The following is a 19,344-nucleotide window of genomic DNA, read 5'->3' as shown; positions in this document are numbered from 1 at the left end:
AAGGTCACATGCGTTTGGGTCATTCTGCATTCAATTTGTTTTTCCCTCTTGCGGGACTTGGAGCCTTTCTCTGGTCTTGGGATGCTCGATGTCACACAGAGGGCACAGGGCCCAAGCCCCTTCCCGCAGTGTGGGAATACAGTCCCCAGAGCACTCCCTGGGGATCCGGATGGAGAGGCCTACTGCCCACTGCCTCGTCATTCTTCCCAGTAACTGTTCATACGGTCACCGGAGGGGTCCCTGATTCCGTTTTACCAAGAGCTAGGAGACTTTTTCTTTCTAAAAAAGAGTTAGTTGTTTATTCTAGCGAGAGGGAGAGAGAGGGAGAGCACTCGGGGGGGGCGGCAGAGGGAGAGAGAATCCTAAGCAGACCCCACACCCAGCAGGTAGCCAGAGGTAGGGCTCCATCTCAGGACCCTGGAATCATGACCTGAGCTGAAAGATGTTCGCATTTCCGGAAATCTGCTTTTCATACAAACAGCTGCAAACGCAAGTGTGCTCTCAGTGGGCGGGGTCAGGATTCCTGATGGGAAGCGTGGCGGTGCCCGGCAGGAAGGAAGAGACCATAAAACGTGAGCGGGCCGCACGAAGCCAGCTTATGAGGCTGCTACCTCAGCTGTCGCCGTAACGTGAACGCGTCTCGTCACAGGCTCTCCCGTTGGGAAAGATTGCCCCAAGACCCAGCTCTTAGCAACACGCTCCCCAAACACTGCAACGAACAGAAAAAACTTTTCACAAGGCACAAAACCACCAAAAATACTTCATGCCGTATTTGGCATGTACTGGAATTTTTTAGAGTCAGCATTCCACTTTTATCTTTACTGGTTTCCCCCCAGTTCACTCCAACCCCGACATGGGGCCCTAACTTACAGTTACATCTGAGGTCTTCTAGCCCCTCTCGGTGCCCCCTGCCCCAGTGCAGCCTGCAGCCGGCTCGGTGTCGGGCAGGCCAAGCGCCCCTCACCCTCGGTGCCCAGTGGGGGGGGCAGTGCCACCTCTTCTTCGCGTTCTCCACACGAACGTGTGCCTGTGTCAGGCCGCGCGGCTGGGCTGGGGAGAGCCTTCTTGGGGTCCTGGTGTTGCTTATGGAAACAGCAGGCCCTGAAGACCCGCACCCTCCTCCGGGGGCTCTTCCTGCCAAGCAAAAACCCACTTCTCTGCGGGCCAGAGTGAGATCGGCCCTGTTGGTTGTGGGGGCCGCTTCCCAGATTCCCTGATCTGTCCCCAGTGTCCTGGGAGCTACCAGTGCTGTGAGTCTCGGCCAGGGGAGTGACCTCCTGCCAGGGCGCTGGGACGCCTGTGTGGCTCAGTCAGTTAAGCGTCTGCCTTTGGCCCAGGTCATGATCTCAGGGGTCTTGAGATCGAACCCCGCATCGGGTTCCTTGCTCGGGGGGAGCCTGCTTCCCCCTCCGCCTGCCAGGCCTCTGCTTCTGCTCCCTCTAATAAATAAATAAAATCTTAAAAAAAAATTCCACGGTGGTGTTTTCCACTTGCTGTGGCTACCTTTTGTCCAAGTGTGTCTAACTCTTTTTTTTTTTTTAAGATTTTATTTATTTATTTATTTGACAGAGATCACAAGTAGGCAGAGAGGCAGGTGCGGGGGAGGGGGGAAGCAGGCTTCCCGCGGAGCAGAGAGCCCGATGCGGGGCTCGATCCCAGGACCCTGAGACCATGACCTGAGCTGAAGGCAGAGGCTTTAACCCACTGAGCCACACCAGATGCCCCTAGTGTGTTTAACTCTTTGTAAAATGACCCGTCCATTCATTTATATTTTCAGCCCAATAGCACCCATCCGACATTGTGCGTCAGAAGTTTTACAAATTGCAATGCTCCACCTTTCCATTATGGAGAATGTGTTTTTTTTTTGTTTTGTTTTTGTTTTTGTTTTTTAACATAAAGATGGTAGGAAAAGGCTAAGTAAGTGTGATTTGAAAGGATGAAAGCGAACCAGGCTGACCAGCGTAGGGACGGTTATAATCATGAACATTTCAGTTCCAAGTTGTAATTTTAAAATGAAAATGTTTTTGCTCATCATTAAAACAGGAGTTTTCTGACATTTCTTTTTTTAAAAGGTATTATTCATTTATTTGAGAGGGAGAGAGAGAGAGCCTGAGCAGGAGGAGGGGCAGAGGCAGAAGGACAAGCAGGCTCCCGGCAGAGCAGACCAATCCCAGGACCCCGGGATCGTGACCCGAGCAGAAGGTAGACTCCTAACCGACGGAGCCACCAGGCGCCTCGTGGCATTTCTTTCTTTCTTTTTGGATTTTGGTGTTTGTCATCCCAGACCTGGAGGGAAACAAATGTAAGTGCTGACGCTCGCCCTTTCAGCAGCAGCTTTTTGTGGTGTGGTAGTGAGGTCACCATTGCCCCACGGAATCAACAGAAGCTTACAGAGTGTTCCCTCCGTTTCCTGGGGCTGCACAGTGGCAGCTCCTCAAACTGGCACTGTACTTCTGCTTGAGCGTTTTTGAAGCAGGATTCACGGGGAGGAGTTCCAACACGCATACCCGCAGAGAGACTCGTGCAATGACCCCCCCACCCCCACCCCCGCATCCAACAGCGAGTCACGGCCGCCCCCGTTCGGCTCCACCCTCGTTCCCCAGGCTATTCGGATTGGTTAATGTTGGCTCATGTATGTGAGGGTGGACCCCAGACATCGCGTTCCCTCTACCTATTTCCGCCCGCATCTGCTCGTCTGCACCAAACACGTTTTCTACAACAATCACAAGGCCGATACTGTCATTAACAAAGTAACCCGGTAACATCAGTGCTTTAATGTCCCTTAGCACCCAGCCCGTGTTCGAATTTCCCTAAATGTGCCGGGAATGCCTTCCGGCGAAGACTGTGTGCGCCAAGATCCCAGCTGGAGCTGGGGAGGGGCAGGGGACTGTGGGCCAGTCGTCTCGGCAGCCCCCTTCGGAAGCAGATGGTCTGATTGGGAACCCTGGCTCTACCAGTTAATTAGCTTGTCTGGTAACCAGCTAGTTATTCTCGAACTCGGGCTAATTGTCAAGACCTATGAGGCTTCACCTGTGAAACAGGGTGACAGTGTGAGCTCCCAGGGAGTCATGCAGATGGACTGGGGGCCTGGGTCTCTAGAGATGTGACCCCGGGGGCAGGGACCACATCCTCTGAGGTGCTCCACCGTGGCTCCCGACCCCTGGGATACACGGTGACAAGCACAAAGAAACATGTACCTCCTCCCAGAGGCTCTCCCAAGACCAGTTACAGCCGCAGGGTTTCAAGTCACACCTTCCGATGCCAGCCCTGCCTGCTCGTCCCTCTGCCTTTAAAGGACACCACGAAAGCCCGAGCACCAAGCCAGGATGGGACAAACGTGGGTTTAGGACAAAAATGCCTCCTTGTTGTTTCTTCTGGAAACTGCGTGCTCCCTCCCATGGGTGAGGTGGAGAGGCACTGCTCTCCGTGTGCTCCCCCCGTGCCTGGCACAGGGCCAGGCACGGTCACCGGGTCACTGGAGGGCCCACCCGCGCCCCCATCTAGTGGGCTGCTGGCAGGCTCTGGCTCCACCTACCGGCGGCCTCAGGACACCTGCTTGTTCCCGCAGCGGGGAGGAAGGCGGCCCGTTCCTACAGCAGGTGCGGTCCCTGCTGGCAAGGCAAGGCCGCTGCTTCAGCTACAAAACGCTGCTGCACTGAGGGTTTCAGGGACAGGAAAGCACTTGGCCTGGCAGGAAGATCGATGCGCTTCACTTTGAAAGCGTGGCTGGTTCTTGGCGGGTTTCTGGGGGTGGGGGTGGGGCGTTGATCTTTGACATCCTCCCCCTGCCTTCAGGTGTCACCACACCCCCCCACCCCCGCCCCAAACGAAGTCCCTTTGTGAAAGAAATCCCATGGTCCCTCGCCCCACGCAGTTGGTTCGCAATGGCCTATGAAGCGTCTTCTGCAAGCACTTATGCACCAGACGAGAAACAAACGAGGCCCGGGTGGGAAAGGGAGCTGCGCCCGCGGCCGGCTTCAGGGGCCAGCTCCCTGGGTGCCCCCTCCCCCGCCCCTGGACAAGTGCAGCTCCCCAGAGTCCCAGCCCCAGCCCCGGCTCTCGATCCGTTTCCTTGACTGTAAAATGGGACTACAGCTCCACCTAGCTTAGCTCCTAGGGCTGCATGAGCTAAGACGGGGACTGGCGTCCTGGGGCACCACGGGAGCAGCGGGGGTGGGGTGGACCTAAGGGCCCTGGTGGGTCATGTTCTTTGGATCAGTGTTTTCCAGAATGTGGTCCCCAGCCATCAGCACATCCTGGCAAACGATGATATGCCAGTTCTCGGGCTCCTTTCCAGACCCGCAGAATCAGGAACCCGGGGGCCTACTGGTCCCTGGTAACAGTCTCCCCAGCCCTGCCCAGGCTCCTGCACCGAAGCCTTGGGGGTAACACTCACACCAACTCCGCAGCGCGCCGCAGCGGTGAGCGGGTGGCGAGGCTGAAGGTGGGCTTTACCCCATTTATACAGACCGTGCAGGGGGCAGCAGGCATTTCTCAGGCCCGGACCCTGGCCAGACCTATGTCACATGCTGGAGAGACAGATGAAACGTAGGATGGCCTCTGCTTTTAGGAGAAAGACAGCCAGAGACCAGGACCGGGGCCTCTGCAAACCACCAGATCTCAAAATTAGTCTCACTTTCACCCCTATTTCGATCTGGTTTTGAATCTTCCCTATGAGGGCAATTCTAGTGGTGCCTGAGTATCTCAGTGCGTTAAGTGACTGACTCTTGATTTTGGCTCAGGTCATGATCTCAGTCGTGGGACTGAGCCCTGCCTCGGGCTCCACGCTCAGTGGGGTCTGCCTGGGATTCTCTCCCTCCACCCCTTCCCCGGCTCCCTCTCCAAAATAAAAATAAATCTTAAAAAAAAAAAATAAATAAAGTGCAATTCTAAGGGTTTGGTAATTGCCTTAGATGGAGGCAAATACCACATAGTATTTATTTCAGCCAAACTAGGAAAAACAGCAGTAAGTTTTAGATATTTTTACATTACGTACTTTGTCAGTGACTTCCTGATACAATCTTCTAGAGCTTACGCATTTACCCCATGACCTCTTCCCTTACTTCTCACTGTCTGACAGCTCCACCAGTGCTCTTCCGTACCTCCCCCACCGCCCGCCAGTGACTGTAGTGAGAACTGACGTGCCGCCCCCGCCACTGCCCGCACGAGAAGCACAAGGCTCAGCGAGGTCACAAGAGTAAGTGGCAGAATCCTCGGTGCAGCTGGTGTGCGTCAGACCTCAGCAGTGACGGCCACCCCGAAGCCCCGATTCCTACAGCAACGGGGATGGGTGACGGGGACGGCTCCGGGCACGGCGGGCGCACAGGGGGCTGACAGAGGGACACAGGCACAGGCAGTGGTACACCTCAGTGACATTTATTCACGCCACACAGGACACAACATGTCTGTAAGTGTGTGCAGGGCTCCACGTTCCCCACTAACAGCATGCTGAGACGCACACCAGACGGACGCTCCGTGCCACGCTCTCCAAGTACAGCCGGTCAGTGGTGGCCGTGGGCAGGCGCAGGACTTGACGCTGTGGAAAGAGACGCATAGCACGGCTACCATTGAGCAAGAAAGGGAAACATGGGTGACAGTTTATTATGGGAACACTGACAAGTCAGAAACCGTAAACCACAATTTTCAATGTGAGGAAGACACGTGGAGGGGCATTTCTACCCAGAGCGTCCGGCAGGTGTGAGGGTTTCGTGGACTCCCCTCACATACCCAGGGGGCTCGCCTGCCAGCACAAGGCCGGGGGTCACCGGCCGGCCCTGGCTCTGGGAGGACCTGAATGACTATAATTTCACTGTCATCTGGGAAGAAGAGTGAAGACACGTCCAGCACCAGGCCGTACGTTTCACGGGACGGCTCCCACACAACGAGCCTGGGCTGCCTCCGGCTCGCAGCAGCGACCCGTCCGTCTAGTGCCCCACACGTTTTACTTGGCCCAAGGGGGTGAGCAAGGTCTTTAGCACTCAGACTGTAAGAACTGCAGAATTCACTTTTCCAGCAGGGACAGCAAACTCCATGTTCTCAAGGACCCCCTGCTCCTCACACAGTGAGCAGCGACACACCTTGTCCGGGAAAGGTGTGACGGTGTTTTTCGCTCCCCATCATTTGAAGAAGCAAAACTCTTACCTTTCAAGGCTTTACTTCTTTTATCTGAAATAAAAAGAAGGAAACATTGGTTGTATCAGTCAACGCTTTACAAAAATGTGTTTGGTCAATCCATTCCTGAAATAGACACTGGGCTGAAAAGCTCACAGCTTAGGTAAAGTGGTTATGGCAGCTTCTCACAGTGCCTCCCAGCCAGGAAGCGGCACCGCCTCCACCGGAGTTTTCTGCGAACAGCTGAGCAGCCCTTCAGATGCGCAGGCCTCTCCACTCCTTCCCGTTCCCCAGGCCCCGGTCCTGCGGTTTCAAGTTTCCTCCCTTCCCGCATCTTCTAAACCAACTGCTATTAATCCCTGACTGGCCTCGTGTCTGTCCGCTGAGAACCAATGGTCACCCTGCCCCCACTTCTATTATGGAAACAGTTAAAATATTCACACAATGGGAAAGGTACAGTAACACACCACGCACTAGGGCACTCTACCCCTAATGACTCCTGCCCCCAATACTTCCAAAGAGGGGACACGTCCTACAGACCTGAAACACCACGGTCACACCTAGGAAGCTCAGGGTCCCCTGTTATTAAGGCCTTGTTTGAATTTTCCTAGTTGTCCCCAAATGTCTCTAGGAGCTGACATGTACCCCCCACAACCTAACGAAGGGTTCTGATGCTCATTTCTGGGTAAGAACCAATGTTCCTCCACAACAGGAGCTGTGATTCCTTTTGAAAATGATTTTCATTTTCCTGACTGCTAACGAATCGACATGAAGAACTTACCAGCACTCCTGATTTTATAAATGATGACACTCATCAACCCCATTCCTACCCAAATCTCCTGGTAAACCTGGGTATAGTAGGGCTTCAGGGGGATCCAAACATTTTTAATAAAGCTTTGAAGCATCTGAAAAGGAACACAGTGATAAATATTACCATGACTATCTTTTTTTTTTTTTTAAAGATTTTAAAATAAGTAAGAGAGGGAGCACGAGTAGCGGGGAATGGGCAGAGGGGGAAGCAGACTCCCCACCGAGCAGGGAGCCTGATGCGGGGCTCCACCCCAGGACCCCGGGATCATGACCCGAGCTGAAGGCAGATTTACTGAGCCCCCAGGTGCCCACCGTGACCACCGTCTTAAAGCTAACTGGAAAGAGGTTCCCATATACTCTTAAATGTGACCGTTTTGTACAAGTGCTCCACACCGGCCACTCTCTGGCAGCCGTTCCTACCTGACATGGGGCCCACTCAGCAGCTCGTCAAGCCCCCGGCCCCAGGCTGCCAACCTCGGCCGTCCTGATGCGCCGCCCCCCTTCCCCCTCATGCCGCAGAGCGCCCAGCCCACGCCATCTCCCAGGGTCCTGAGCGTTCCTCTCCCTCACAGCTGTTCTGCACAGACGCTACACCCCGAATCACGACGCACTTTTTAAAACTTTTACATCGAATCCCTAGTCCGCTCGCATCACCGTGCGAAGCGCTGCTGGCATCCGGAGCTGGAAAAGAACACGGGGCCTAGTGAGACCCACACTCAGCCTCGCGATCTGCTGCTGCATGCACACAGCCCAGGGTGCGAGGTCACTTCCTGCGAGCCGCCGTTACATCATCACTTATTTAATGAGTAACAACAGTTACCTAATTACTGGATTTGACCGGGAAAAGCCACCGAATGCTGAAGTTTGCTTTTATGAGGTCTTGACATAAGGCTTTTGATTACAACTCACTACAGACCTTAAAGTCTGACGCCCCCGTGTTCATTGTAGCTTCGTGATGTCTCAAGGGGCCTGTCAAACAACAGGCCTTCAAGTCACTGTCAGCAATAACTAGACCCAGGCACTTTGCATTTTCCTTGAAAACACTCCTTGGGCTTCAGTTACTCATGCCCCTCGTCCCCACCCCGGCCAGAGCCTCATCTACGTTCCTTTTCTCCACTAATTGGGTTACGCAAATCCTACTTCTCACTCTTCTCCGGCATGATCATTACCCACTCAGCACCCGGGAACCCAGCACCTGGGAACCCAGCACCTGGGAACCGAGCTCGCACTAGGTGGCAGGCACTGTTCAGGGGCCGAGAGACCGGCTCCTAAGGAGCCAGAAAACTTGGGAGAAGAGTGGCCTTGGCAGAGGCTGCGTGTGTGCGAAGACCCCAGGTCAGGCCGGACTTGGAGAGCTTGGAGGTGGGGTAGGGAAGCCACAGGGGCTGCGCAGATTCAAATCCCGCTCACTTCAGGGGCCTCAGTTTCCTCCTCTGGAAAACAGGGATGCAAACACGGAGCACCCCCAGGGCGCTCACGAAGAGGCGGGCCTCTGCATCTCGTACCTGCCGTGTCCGGAGCGCGGTCACGTAAAAGCCCACGGACTCGGGGCGGGCGGGGAACTGGGTCACCTGCACCTCGCAGGCCACGGTGAAGAACCGGCCTTTACTCTCAGAAGGTCACAGAACCCAGCGGCACTCACGAGGTGCTTCCACACCAGCTCCTGCACCGCTGCCCGCCCTACACAGCGGCTCCCTGCGAGAGCTGCCGGCCGCCACACGCCGAAACCGAGGAGCCGCCCTGCCCTGCCCTCAGTGCTAGGGAGGACCGGCTCCCAGGACGGCTGCCAGCTCTTCCGAGAAGAGGACGCATTGGGGCTGAGACACCTAACGACGAGCCAGCCCGCCTGCACCCCAGCGTGACCCTGAAGGATGCGGCTGTGTCGTCCTCCTGGGCTCCCGGCAGCGACGCCTCCCCCAGGCTTCCTGTCCTCAGTCCGCGACGCTGTCACAGCCCGAGGATCCCGGAAACTAACAGCTCTGCCCCGGGCAGGTGCCTGAGCGGCCTCGCCAAGCCGCAGGGGGACGCAGGGGGAGGCGGGTTCGGAGGGACTGAGGCCAGGGCCCTCCTCCGAGCGCAACAAGGTCCCGCGGGGCCGGGCTGCCGGGTCCCACCGCAACGCTGGCCGCGCCGGGAGCCGTCCTACCAGAAGGCCGCCCTCCGCGAGGCACGGCCGTGTCCACCGGCCCCACTGGGCTCTCGCGGGCGTGCGGGGAGGCCGTGGACGGCCCCGCGGCCGGCAGCAGCGGAAGCGGCAGAACAAGGCGCGGCGGCGGGCACCGGACCGGGCTCCGGCTCTAGAAGCCGCCCTCGCCACGGCCGGACGACGTCTGGGTGGGAAAGAGCGGAGCGCGAGGAAGGCGCCGCAGACACGTCCGTCCGCTTCTGCGCAGGCGGCCCGCGGCCCCTGTCCTCTCCCGCACCACCTCGGCCGCCGCCGCGCCGCCAGCACCTTCCCAGCCCGGCCCGACGTTCCTCACCCGCGAGCTGCCCCCACTACTTAAGGGAGGCCCTTCTCCGTCCCGCTCGCAGCCGTGCGGCGGCTCCGGGGCGCCCGTCCTTGCCAAGGCCCATCTCCGGGTCAGGAGCGCCCGCTCCGTCCGGGTCCGGGGCGCCCGCAGCCGACGCCCACCTGCCCACGCGGGAGACCAGGTCCGCCCGACCCGCGGAGGCGCGCACCGGGACTGCGGGGCGCGGATCCTGCGGCGGAGCACGGGCCCTCGGGGCACCGGGACTGCGGGGCGCGGACCCTGCGGCGGAGCACGGGCCCTCGGGGCAGTGCGTGGCGGCGAACCCCAGGAACCGCGGAGACGGTGCCGAGCGCGGGGCGGGCGCGCCCGGCCGGGGTCGGGGCTCCATCCCTGAGCGCGCCGCGCCCTCCGCAGGGGCCCGGCCCGGGCTCGCCCGCGGCGCGCTCCCCGTCCGAGAAGGACAGCGGCTCCGCCCGAAGGACAGGACGCGGCTGCCCAAGCCCCACCAGTCCGCGGGGCGCCGCCCGGGGGCCGCGGCAGGACCCCAAGGTCAGCAGGGGCCACGCGGCACTCCCGCGCGTCGCCCCGAGCCCCGCGGGCCCCGCCGCCCAGCTCGGAGCAGCCGGCCGCGCCCCCGCGCACTCACCTTGCCGAAGACCCCTGGCTCAGGCCGCCGCGGAGCCCACTCCCAGCCGCTTGGAAAGGTCACCGAAAGCGCAAGCGCCGCGCGGGGCCCGCCGGGAAGGCGGAAGGAGCGGCGGCGCTCGGCGGCCAGAGCGCCGCCCCGACTGTGTCTGCGCGCCACAGCGCCCCCAGCGGCCGCCCCGGTGCCGCAGGCCGGCGAGCCCCGAGCGGGTGTGCGCGCGCGTGGCGGAGAACGGTGATTAGCCGCGCGGGGGTGCCCCGGGCGCGGGACTTTCGGTGCTGAAACCGCACAAGCGGACGAGTTGGGCAACCTGAGAAAGGGGCCGTCTTTACGTGCTGTCTGAAGGCCGAGAAGCCGTCTCCCCTCCGTGGTCTTCTCGCCGCTTTCTGTGGATTAACCGCGGTGCTGGTCACAGGTTCGTGCTCGCTCTCTTTCTGTGGATTAACCGCGGTACTGTGCGCGGCGGGACTCCCGCGCCTACGAGCGTCCACGGCCGACGCTGCGCTTGGCGGACGCCGGCTTCGAAGACAGCCCTGCTTACTGCGGGCGAGGAAGCGAGACGGAAAACTTCAGCGGAGAACTGGAAATTGTAAAAACAAACCCCCCAAAACCCCAAAACCGCTTAGATGATCTGAAAACGAGCCAAATAGAAATTGGACAGGTTTAATCTAATCTAAAAGATGAGATTGGAGAGCTAGGGTACAGCAGGAAAGTCCCTCAGGTGTGTAATTGGAGGCTCAGAAGGAAAGGAGCGTGAGATGGGCAGAAATATTAGGAGAGATAACGGCTGGCTGAGAGTTTTAAAAAAGTGATGGGGCAAAAACACACCAAAGATTCAAAAAGCCTTAAGGAAACCCAGCAGGCAGATCAATGAAAATAGACCAACACCTTGAAACATCATCATAAAATCACAGAAAACCAAAAATGAGGAGAAAAATCCTACTTGCCAATCTAGACTTCTAAGTATACAGAATTTAACCTTCAATAAGGAAGACGAAGTAAAGACATTTTGGAAAACCAAACACTAAGGGAATGATCCCAGTAGATAGATGTGCAGTTAAAAAAAATCAATACTCACTATTCCTGCAGAAGGACAGTGAGCTCAGACAGAAGGACGAGGACACAGGAAGGAAGAACAACAAGCAGGGTCCAGCTTCGAAGGGACAAAAGCTTCGGATCAAATGGAAACTGTATTCACCACCTGAAAATCTTGCTAAAATATTTTAGGACAGTGGTTCTCAAAGTGAGGTTTGGGGGTTCCGAAGGACCCTGGGGATCAAAACTATTCTCGTAACAATGGTAAAATTTGGTGACTTGTCTTTTTCACCAGAATTATCTCACAAGTGTTCTGTGGAGTTCTCCAGAGGCCGACTTGTGACGTCACAACAGAATAAATGCAGAAACAGATACAGGAATCCAGCTATCCCCTATGAAGGCAGACATTTAGAGATCTACAAAAATGTCAGAGTGTCACTTTGCACACATATAGTGACTTTTCATCAAAATATTCCCTTTAACACCAAATCGGTTTATTATTTTTAAATGAATTAATAAATAAAGTGTCTCAGCTGTAATTCCTAGTAAAGTAGATGCAATGGACATGAACAAAAGCTCTCTAGGGGCTTCAGAGTGTAACGGGTCCTGAGCTAAAGACCTGATTTCTGAACCACTGTCTTGGGAAAGAATCTTTGAGACTTATAATGTGGTTGGAAACTGCTGATGACAAGCATTTCAGGAACAACTTAGGAGTATTCTCCTAATCTATTTTAAGATAAAGTTTTTGTGGGGCGCCTGGGTGGCTTAGTGAGTTGGGCCACTGCCTTTGGCTCGGGTCGTGATCTCAGGGTCCTGGGATCGAGCCCTGCGTCGGGCTCTCTGTTCGGTGGGGAGCCTGCTTCCCCCTCTCTCTCTGCCTGCCTCTCTGCCTACTTGTGATCTCTATCAAATAAATAAATAAAATCTTTTAAAAAAAAGATAAAGTTTTTGAACTTCAGGGGCACTGGGGTGGCTCAGTGGGTTAAACCTCTGTGTTCAGCTCCGGTCATGATCCCATGGTCCTGGGATCGAGCCCCACATCGGGCTCTCTGCTCTGCAGGGAGCCTGCTTCCTCCTCTCTCTCTCTGTCTGCCTCTCAGCCTACTTGTGATCTCTATCTGTCATATAAATAAATAAAATCTTTTAAAAAAAGTTTTTGAACTTCAAACTCTGTTTGAGATCAGCAGAATTTTCATGTCTTTTGTTTCAAAGCCAAAACACCCTATGAAAAATACATCTTCAAAGGAAACAATGATTGAAGACAGGGCTACCCAGATTTGTGCAGAATTCCACATTTTGCAGCTGAACAGGTCAGAGAAGACATGAAGGTCCTTGGGACGCGGCTTCTCCCACTCTGTCCAGAGTGCTGCTTGCTGGCACCAGCATCATTTGTCATTGTCTGAGCTGCTTGTTTTCCCTTTGGGTCTGTGACTCAAGCTGTTCTGCGGACGCCAACATGCAAAACCTTCACCAAGGCTCATGGCTTCCTCTGTGCTAGGGTCTAAACGTCTACAAGCCTACTGAGAACTGTCAGACTGTCTCTTTTGACTTTGGACAGGAATGCAAGTTGAGCTGTGCTGAGTATGAAGCACCCAGAACTGCCATTCAAACGAAGGGGATCAAAGCTATTCTCTGTGATGCCCAGAATGTTAGCTACTACTCGGGAAAATGGCAATGAAATGAGAACAAATTTTGGAACTGAAGCATCAGGTCAGTCTTCTTGTACTGCAGTTAAAAACTCAAGACTCAAGACGACTGAGGCGACAGCAACCTGAAAGGTTCAAAGAACATAGGAAGGGCCTTCCAATTGCCTCACACGTGTTAAAATGACTAAAATAAAAAAAGACAAATAAGTGTTGGCAAGAGAAACACTTGGGAGTAAAAGGAACCCTTGCACACTGTGGGTGGGAATGTAAATTGGTGCAACCACCACGGAAAACAGTATGGGGGTTCCTCAAGAAAGTAAAAATAGAAATAGGATATGGTCCAGTCATTCCAATATTGAATATTGACCCAAAGAAAACAAAACCACTAATTTGAAAAGATAATGTTCCTGTATGTTCATTGCAGCATTATTTGTGATAACGAAGAAATGGAAACAGCTCAGGTGTGCAGTAATAGACAAATGGATAAGAAAAACATGTATACACACACACACACACACACACACACACACTGGACTATTACTCAGGCATTAAAAAGGGTGAAATTGTGCCATTTGCAACAACGTGGATAGACCTAGAGGATATTATGCTAAAATAAATAAGTCGGAGAAGGGAATATACCGTATGATTTCACTTATATGTGGAATCTAAAGAAATGAATAAAGCAAGATGTCGCTCTCGGCCCGTAAGAACGACTGGGAGACTCACATAACGGCGAACGGCGAACCTCTTTTATTAATCGCTTTTTTCTTCCTCTCTCTAACCCGGCGCCTGCGTTTTTATACAGGCAGTGTTAACCAATCAGAATGCAGTGCTCATGCACCTCCCGCGAGAGTGGACCTAAATGAACAGCCAATCATATTCAGTCCCTTACAGCTCTTAGAGTAGGCCTCCTGTACTGGCTCCCGCCAGCTAGAAGCAGAAATAGACCTATAAATACAGAGAACAATGATGGCTGCCAGAGGGAAGGGAGATTGGGTGCATGGGTGAAGGGGTGGGAGGAGCTTCCAGTGGGGGAATGAATACTCGTGGGAGTGAAGGACACAGGGCAGGGAATATAGTGGACGGTGCTGTCCTAGTGTCCCGTGGTGACAGACGGCAGCCGGTGTGGTGGGAATGGCGGCACATGTAGACGTGGACTCACTGTCACACACCTGAAACACTGTAACATTGTGCATCTAGTCCAGTAACATTGTGCATCTAGTCCAGTAAGAACAGAACACGCCCCCCGGACAGTCTCGGGAAAGCAGAACTCTTGGAAAAACGGCTGCCCCCTGAAAAGGTGCTCCGACGCCGGCCAGGGACGACGCGGTGCGGAGACACAAATGTGAGTTCTGCAGTTGCGGGAAGTGGTTTCGGTGTCCTTTGGTACGTTCAGGGCATGTGCTGGCCTTCAACGAAGCATCAGGTGACCGTGTTTTCCGCCAGTGCTGGACGACATACCGCAGTCTCCGTGACTCGACGGTCACATGGTCATTAGAGCACAACAGGTTGCCCTCAGGGTGCGCGCGCGCGACCCTTCTGCAGGCCGCGGTGTGCGGACCAGTCCGAGCGGGAGCGCCAGGGCCCGGGATAGAAGCCAGAGGTGTGGTCCGGCTCGGGGCCTGGGACCCCCGGCCGAGCCAGGCTGGGCTCATCCTCCCGTGAAACACGGAGAGCCCCCCAAGCCACCGCCCCGGCCCGGGCTGCCCTGGCGCGGCCTCTGGCTCGCCGCCCTCGGAGCATTCTCCGGCCCAGCCGGCCTTCCCCAGGTCGGTCGGCGCACCCTGCGATCGCCCGCGCGCTGACCGTCCGCGAGTGCTGGGCTGCGCGCTGACCGCAGGCGGCAGGCGGGCGACTGTCCTCGTGGTCCCGGCCGCGCCCCTTCCTCGCGTGTCCCGCGGCCTCATCGCTGCGGTTCGGGCCGCCTTCCCGCCTCGGGAGCGCGGCCTGCGCCACCTCGGCGGCTAGCAGCGTCTCCCCCTTCCGCTGGCCCACGGCCGCCCGACGCGGCCTCTCGCCGTTGCTTCCCGCCCGGCGCGTGGACGGCGGGGCCCGTCCCGTGCGGACTTAGGGGAGAAGCCGAAGCCCAGGACTCCTGCCGCGGCCCCACAGAACTCCAGGCTCTCAGCCCGGCCTTCGTCCGCGGCGCACCCTCCCCGGGGCTGGTCCCCAGCCGTTGGCCTTCGGCTGCCCCGCTCCCGGCTGCCCCGCACGCCTCCGCGCACGGTCCTTCTGTCCACGAGCCTTTCCGACCTCCTTGCTCCCGCGCCCAGAACGGGGGCGGCGCGACCCAGGGCAGCCGCCAGCCGCACCCCTCGACGGTGCGCGCTCACCCCTTCCCCGGTGGCCTTCCGCGCCCCGCACCGGGCCTGGCCCTCGCCGGCCTGCAGCGCGACGCCGCGGGCTCGGTCCTGAGACACGGTGGAGAGCGAGTCCGGACTTAGTTCTTGCACCCCCGGGGCGTCCCGCGGGCTGACTCCGGGGCCGCAGCGTGGGCGCAGGCCTGCCGGCGCGCGGAGGGGCGGGGCCGGCAGCACGAGGTCCCGGCCGCGTGGGCGCCGGCGCGTTCTGATTGGAGGGCCCGGGCGGGCCGGGGCGGGTCCGGAGGCACGAGGTCCCGGCCGTGTGGGCGCCGGCGCGCTCTGATTGGAGGGCCCGGGCGGGCCGGGGCGGGTCCGGAGGCACGAGGTCCCGGCCGCGTGGGCGCCGGCGCGCTCTGATTGGAGAGCCCGGGCGGGGCGGGGCGGGTCCGGAGGCACGAGGTCCCGGCCGTGTGGGCGCCGGCGCGCTCTGATTGGAGAGGCCGGGCGGGGCGGGGCGGGTCCGGAGGCACGAGGTCCCGGCCGCGTGGGCGCCGGCGCGCTCTGATTGGAGGGCCCGGGCGGGCCGGGGCGGGTCCGGAGGCACGAGGTCCCGGCCGCGTGGGCGCCGGCGCGCTCTGATTGGAGGGCCCGGGCGGGGCGGGGCTGCGCTCCGACGTCCGCACGTCGCGCCGTGGCGTTCCCGCCGGCGTCTGCTCCCGCCGCTCCCGGGGCAGTTGAGGCGGCGTCGCGGCGGCGGGCGGCATGCTGCGCAAGCTCACCGTCGACCAGATCAACGACTGGTTCACGATCGGCAAGGCCGTGGCGGATGTGGAGCTGCTCGGCGCGCCGCCCGCCTTTCCGGCCGAGGCCGGCAGGGACGAGGCGCAGCGCCGGGACGCGGGCCCCGCCGTGGGCGCCGCGGCCCAGCCGCCGCCGCCGCCGCCCGTGGCGTCCCGGAGGTAGGAGGCGGCCGTGGGAGCGCGGCCTCCGCCGGCGCCGCGCGACCCCGTCCCTGCCCCCGGCCGCCGAGAGCGAGCTGGCGGACCCCGGCCCGGGAAGCCGCGCCTGCCGGAGGTCCCGGGTCTCGGCGGCCAGGGTCGGCCTCGGCCGCGGGGTCAGGCGGGGCCCCGCGTGCCGTGTTCCCGCCCGCCCGGCCCACAGCTCCCCGCGGCGTGGGCGAGCGTCCGGGGTCCCTCCTGGCGCTGTTTGGGCGCGGGCGGCGCGCGGCTCGCTGCCGATCCCGGCCCCGCCCCGGCCGCCGCGGGTCCTGCGCCGGGTCCCGCACGTGCGCTGCGTTTCCGGGGCTCGTGGCCGGAGCCCGTGGCCGGAGCCCGTGGCCGGAGCCCGTGGCCGGAGCCCGGCCGCCCGCCGCCGCCTGCGGTGGTTTGGCCGCGTGGGCTCGAGCCTCCGCGCGGTTTCCGGGCGCGCGGCGGGCTCTGCGCTCAGCTGCCGGCCCGTCCGTCGGCGCTCGCGGAACCGGCACGAGGAGGCCGTCCGCGTCCGCAGACCCGGCCCCGCGGCGTGCGCTCGGCTGCGCCGCCGTGGAGCGGGCCCGGTAGCGCGGGCCGGGCCGTCCCCGGCTCCCCGGCGCCGGCGGCGGAGACGCTTCGGGTCTCGGGTTGCTGCAGAGTCCGTCTGCGCTGTTGGCGCCGGCGAGCTTCGTAGGCGGGGTTCGAGCAGCCGTAGGCGACCTTGAGGCCCGCGTGCAGTCGAGGGCAGCTTGGCGTCTTGGGTGACCTCTCCCTGGGATTCAGGGCGGGCAGGACGGCCTTGTGAAGGTGGGCGTGGCTGCTTCGCTCCGGGTTTTGCACACTTTGCTTGGAGGACGCTGGCGAGGACCCCATAGGCCGCCCCTCTCCCCGCTACTGGTAACAGGCAGAGCAGCATTGCTTCCAGATGACCCGCCGCGTTGGGGAAGTAAATGACTGACCTTTTTAGAAACGGGAACGACAGGTTTAAATGTTCTTCTCACCACCAAGGATCCGTTTTTCAAATTTCTAATCCTTCAGGGACGGAGAGTTTGAAATATCGATAAAAACGAAATTTCGGAGTAATGGAATGAAAACGGACATGTAAGTCCCGTCTAAGACAGTCAGCATGTAAAATTACTTTGTCAGATTGCCATAAACAGTTCAACTTCTGTAGGTGACTGGAAACAGGCAAATAACTAGAGATGGACTTAACGTGGAGGTTCGCTTGTCTGTAGGTGCTCTGAGTCTGAGGGGTTCTTCTGGAAGTCCCGTCCTGGGCCCCTGCCACCTGCCTAATGTCAGAGTGCTGCCCTGTAGAAGGCACTCAAATAGAGTTATATAACTGAAACTTCAAAATCACCCGTTGAGATGGATGGTCTTATCTTGATTTTATAGAAATCCGAAAGGAACGGACTTGGGTGTTAAAGTGCCTTTCTTAACTCCTTGTGATAAACAGTCTCGGTAGGTAGAATGTTCACCCCCCCCCCAAATAACACTGGAACCTGTCACTGCCTTATATTAGATGATAAAAGGGATTTTGCTGGTATAACTAAGGTTATAGGTCCTAAAATAGGGGGAGAGTACTTGGATTGTCTAATCACATGAGCTGTAGAAGCGGGATTTGATACGTGAGCCGGACTTAACCAGTTGCTGCTGGACTGGGCCACAAAGGAAACAGGAGGAGAATGTGGGCAGCCGGGAGCACAGATGGAGTCCCCGCTGACAGCCACTAGGGACATGGGGACCTCCGTCTTACCACTTAAGGGAACTGAACTTGACCAACAAGCTGAATGAGACTCTTTTTTTTTTTTTTAAAGATTTTATTTATTTATTTGACAGAGATCACAAGCAGGCAGAGAGACAGGCAAAGGTGGGGGTTGGGGGAAGCAGGCTCCCTGCCGAGCAGAGAGCCCGATGTGGGACTCGATCGCAGAACCCTGAGATCATGACCTAAGCCGAAGGCAGTGGCCCAACCCACTGAGCCACCCAGGTGCCCCGAATGGGACTCTTGCAGTGAATGCAGCCTTGCCAATGTTTATTTATTTATTTTTTTTCTTGAGAGAGAGACGGGGGGGGGGCGGTGCAGGGGTAGGGGTGGGGGACAGAGGGAGAGGGAACCTTAAGCAGGCTCCATGATCAGTGTGGAGCCAGATGTGGGGCTCAGTCTCAGGACCTGAGATCATGACCTGGGCCGAAATCAAGAGACAGAGGCTTAACTGGCTGAGCCACCCAGCCAGCATCTTGATTTTGGCCTCGTGGGACCTTAAGCAGAGGACCTAGTTGAGTCTACCCGAAGTTGTGATTTACAGAAGCTGTGAGGTGCCGAGTATGTTCTGAACTGCCGGATTGCCGCGGTTAGGGCAGCCCCGGCAAACGAATACAGTGGTAGAGCTGGCGTTGATGTAGGGGGAGCTGGCTGGTTGACTGATGTCTTTCCAGAAAGGAGGGTTTGAGTGAGGTTTTGACATTGGTGAGAAAACACTTGGCGGAGAGGAAGACGGGCTTCCCGAGCCCAGGCTGTCCCATGGTGAAGCCGGGTCTGAGAGGACAGTGCAAGAGTGGCTTGTGTTCCGACTCCGGGGTTCAGGCCACATGAGCATCGTTAAATCGGCTTTACAGGTCGTGTGAGTGGTGACCACCAGCATTAAAAGGAGAGAAATAGAACATATCAGGCCCTTTAACACCTTAAAGTGTACTTTTTCCCAGAGAAAACTTTCCCATAGAAACTCACCATTTCAAACCAGTGTATCTGGTGGTTCCTTTTTACGGAACTCAGTGTTTCCTTCTTGGTATGTGGATTTAGTGCTTGCTGTGTTGAGCCTTGTGTCAGGGGACACGGGCTTGGCCCTTCCGACAAGGGAGGTCGCACGGTATAGCTGAGGGTCAGATAACTGGTTGAGAAAGTTACCCCATCCGCTGGGTTGCTGTGTTGTGAGGATGGATATGTTGGACTCCAGAGTATCTTACTTTTCCCTTGTTGCCTTGTTGCTTCTCAGAGCGTAGGCTTTGCACAGGTGTTAACGATGTGTTATTCTCCAGGGGTTCTATTTTCTGTTCACTCACAGAGGCCATGGTTTTTTAAAGACCTTATTGTTTCTTTAGCAGATTTAAGTTGGGAGGTCACTTTGCCATTAATTAGAGTGTTCAGTGTCTGTGTGCAGCCGGAGCGGAGTGGCTGTGAGAGAGAATGGGACGGAGCTGGGTCTGGAACTGTCCCTGAAACCAGGGAGGACTTGGCTGCTTCATCTGAGGCTACTGAGAACCGCTGGAGGGCACTCTGGGGTTTTGAGCAGAGCTGTGACAGGACTTAGGACTCTGACGATCCCTGCTGTGTGGAATGGACTAGAGCAG

At 57.7% G+C, this 19,344-nt stretch overlaps 2 protein-coding genes across 4 annotated transcripts in view; one reads left to right on the top strand and one right to left on the bottom strand.

The window, feature by feature from the left end:
• Positions 1-5,362: 5,362 nt before the first annotated feature.
• On the bottom strand, positions 5,363-10,204 carry ATP5MJ (ATP synthase membrane subunit j). The gene is made up of 4 exons (XM_082737549.1): positions 10,039-10,204; positions 6,893-7,016; positions 6,142-6,165; positions 5,363-5,536 (listed from the first exon to the last, which is right to left on the bottom strand). The coding sequence occupies exons 2-4, from the start codon at positions 7,014-7,016 to the stop codon at positions 5,502-5,504; spliced, it is 183 nt and encodes a 60-aa protein (XP_082593675.1). The 5' UTR covers positions 10,039-10,204; the 3' UTR covers positions 5,363-5,501.
• Positions 10,205-15,754: 5,550 nt separating this feature from the next.
• TDRD9 (tudor domain containing 9) overlaps positions 15,755-19,344 on the top strand; it is a 104,983-nt gene continuing 101,393 nt past the window's right edge. For 2 of the 3 annotated variants that reach the window (XM_082737406.1, XM_082737405.1), the window contains exon 1: positions 15,755-15,981. In XM_082737406.1, coding sequence (XP_082593532.1) covers positions 15,785-15,981 — 197 coding nt within the window. In that variant the 5' untranslated portion in view covers positions 15,755-15,784. The remainder of the gene's footprint in view (positions 15,982-19,344) is intronic. The other variant, XM_082737407.1, reaches the window with a different exon arrangement.

This window comes from Mustela nivalis (assembly GCF_964662115.1).
Source record: "Mustela nivalis genome assembly, chromosome: 6".
NCBI classification, from domain to species: Eukaryota; Metazoa; Chordata; class Mammalia; order Carnivora; family Mustelidae; genus Mustela; species Mustela nivalis.
Note: the sequence above shows the minus strand (reverse complement) of the source record. Positions and strands in the feature narration are given on the sequence as shown.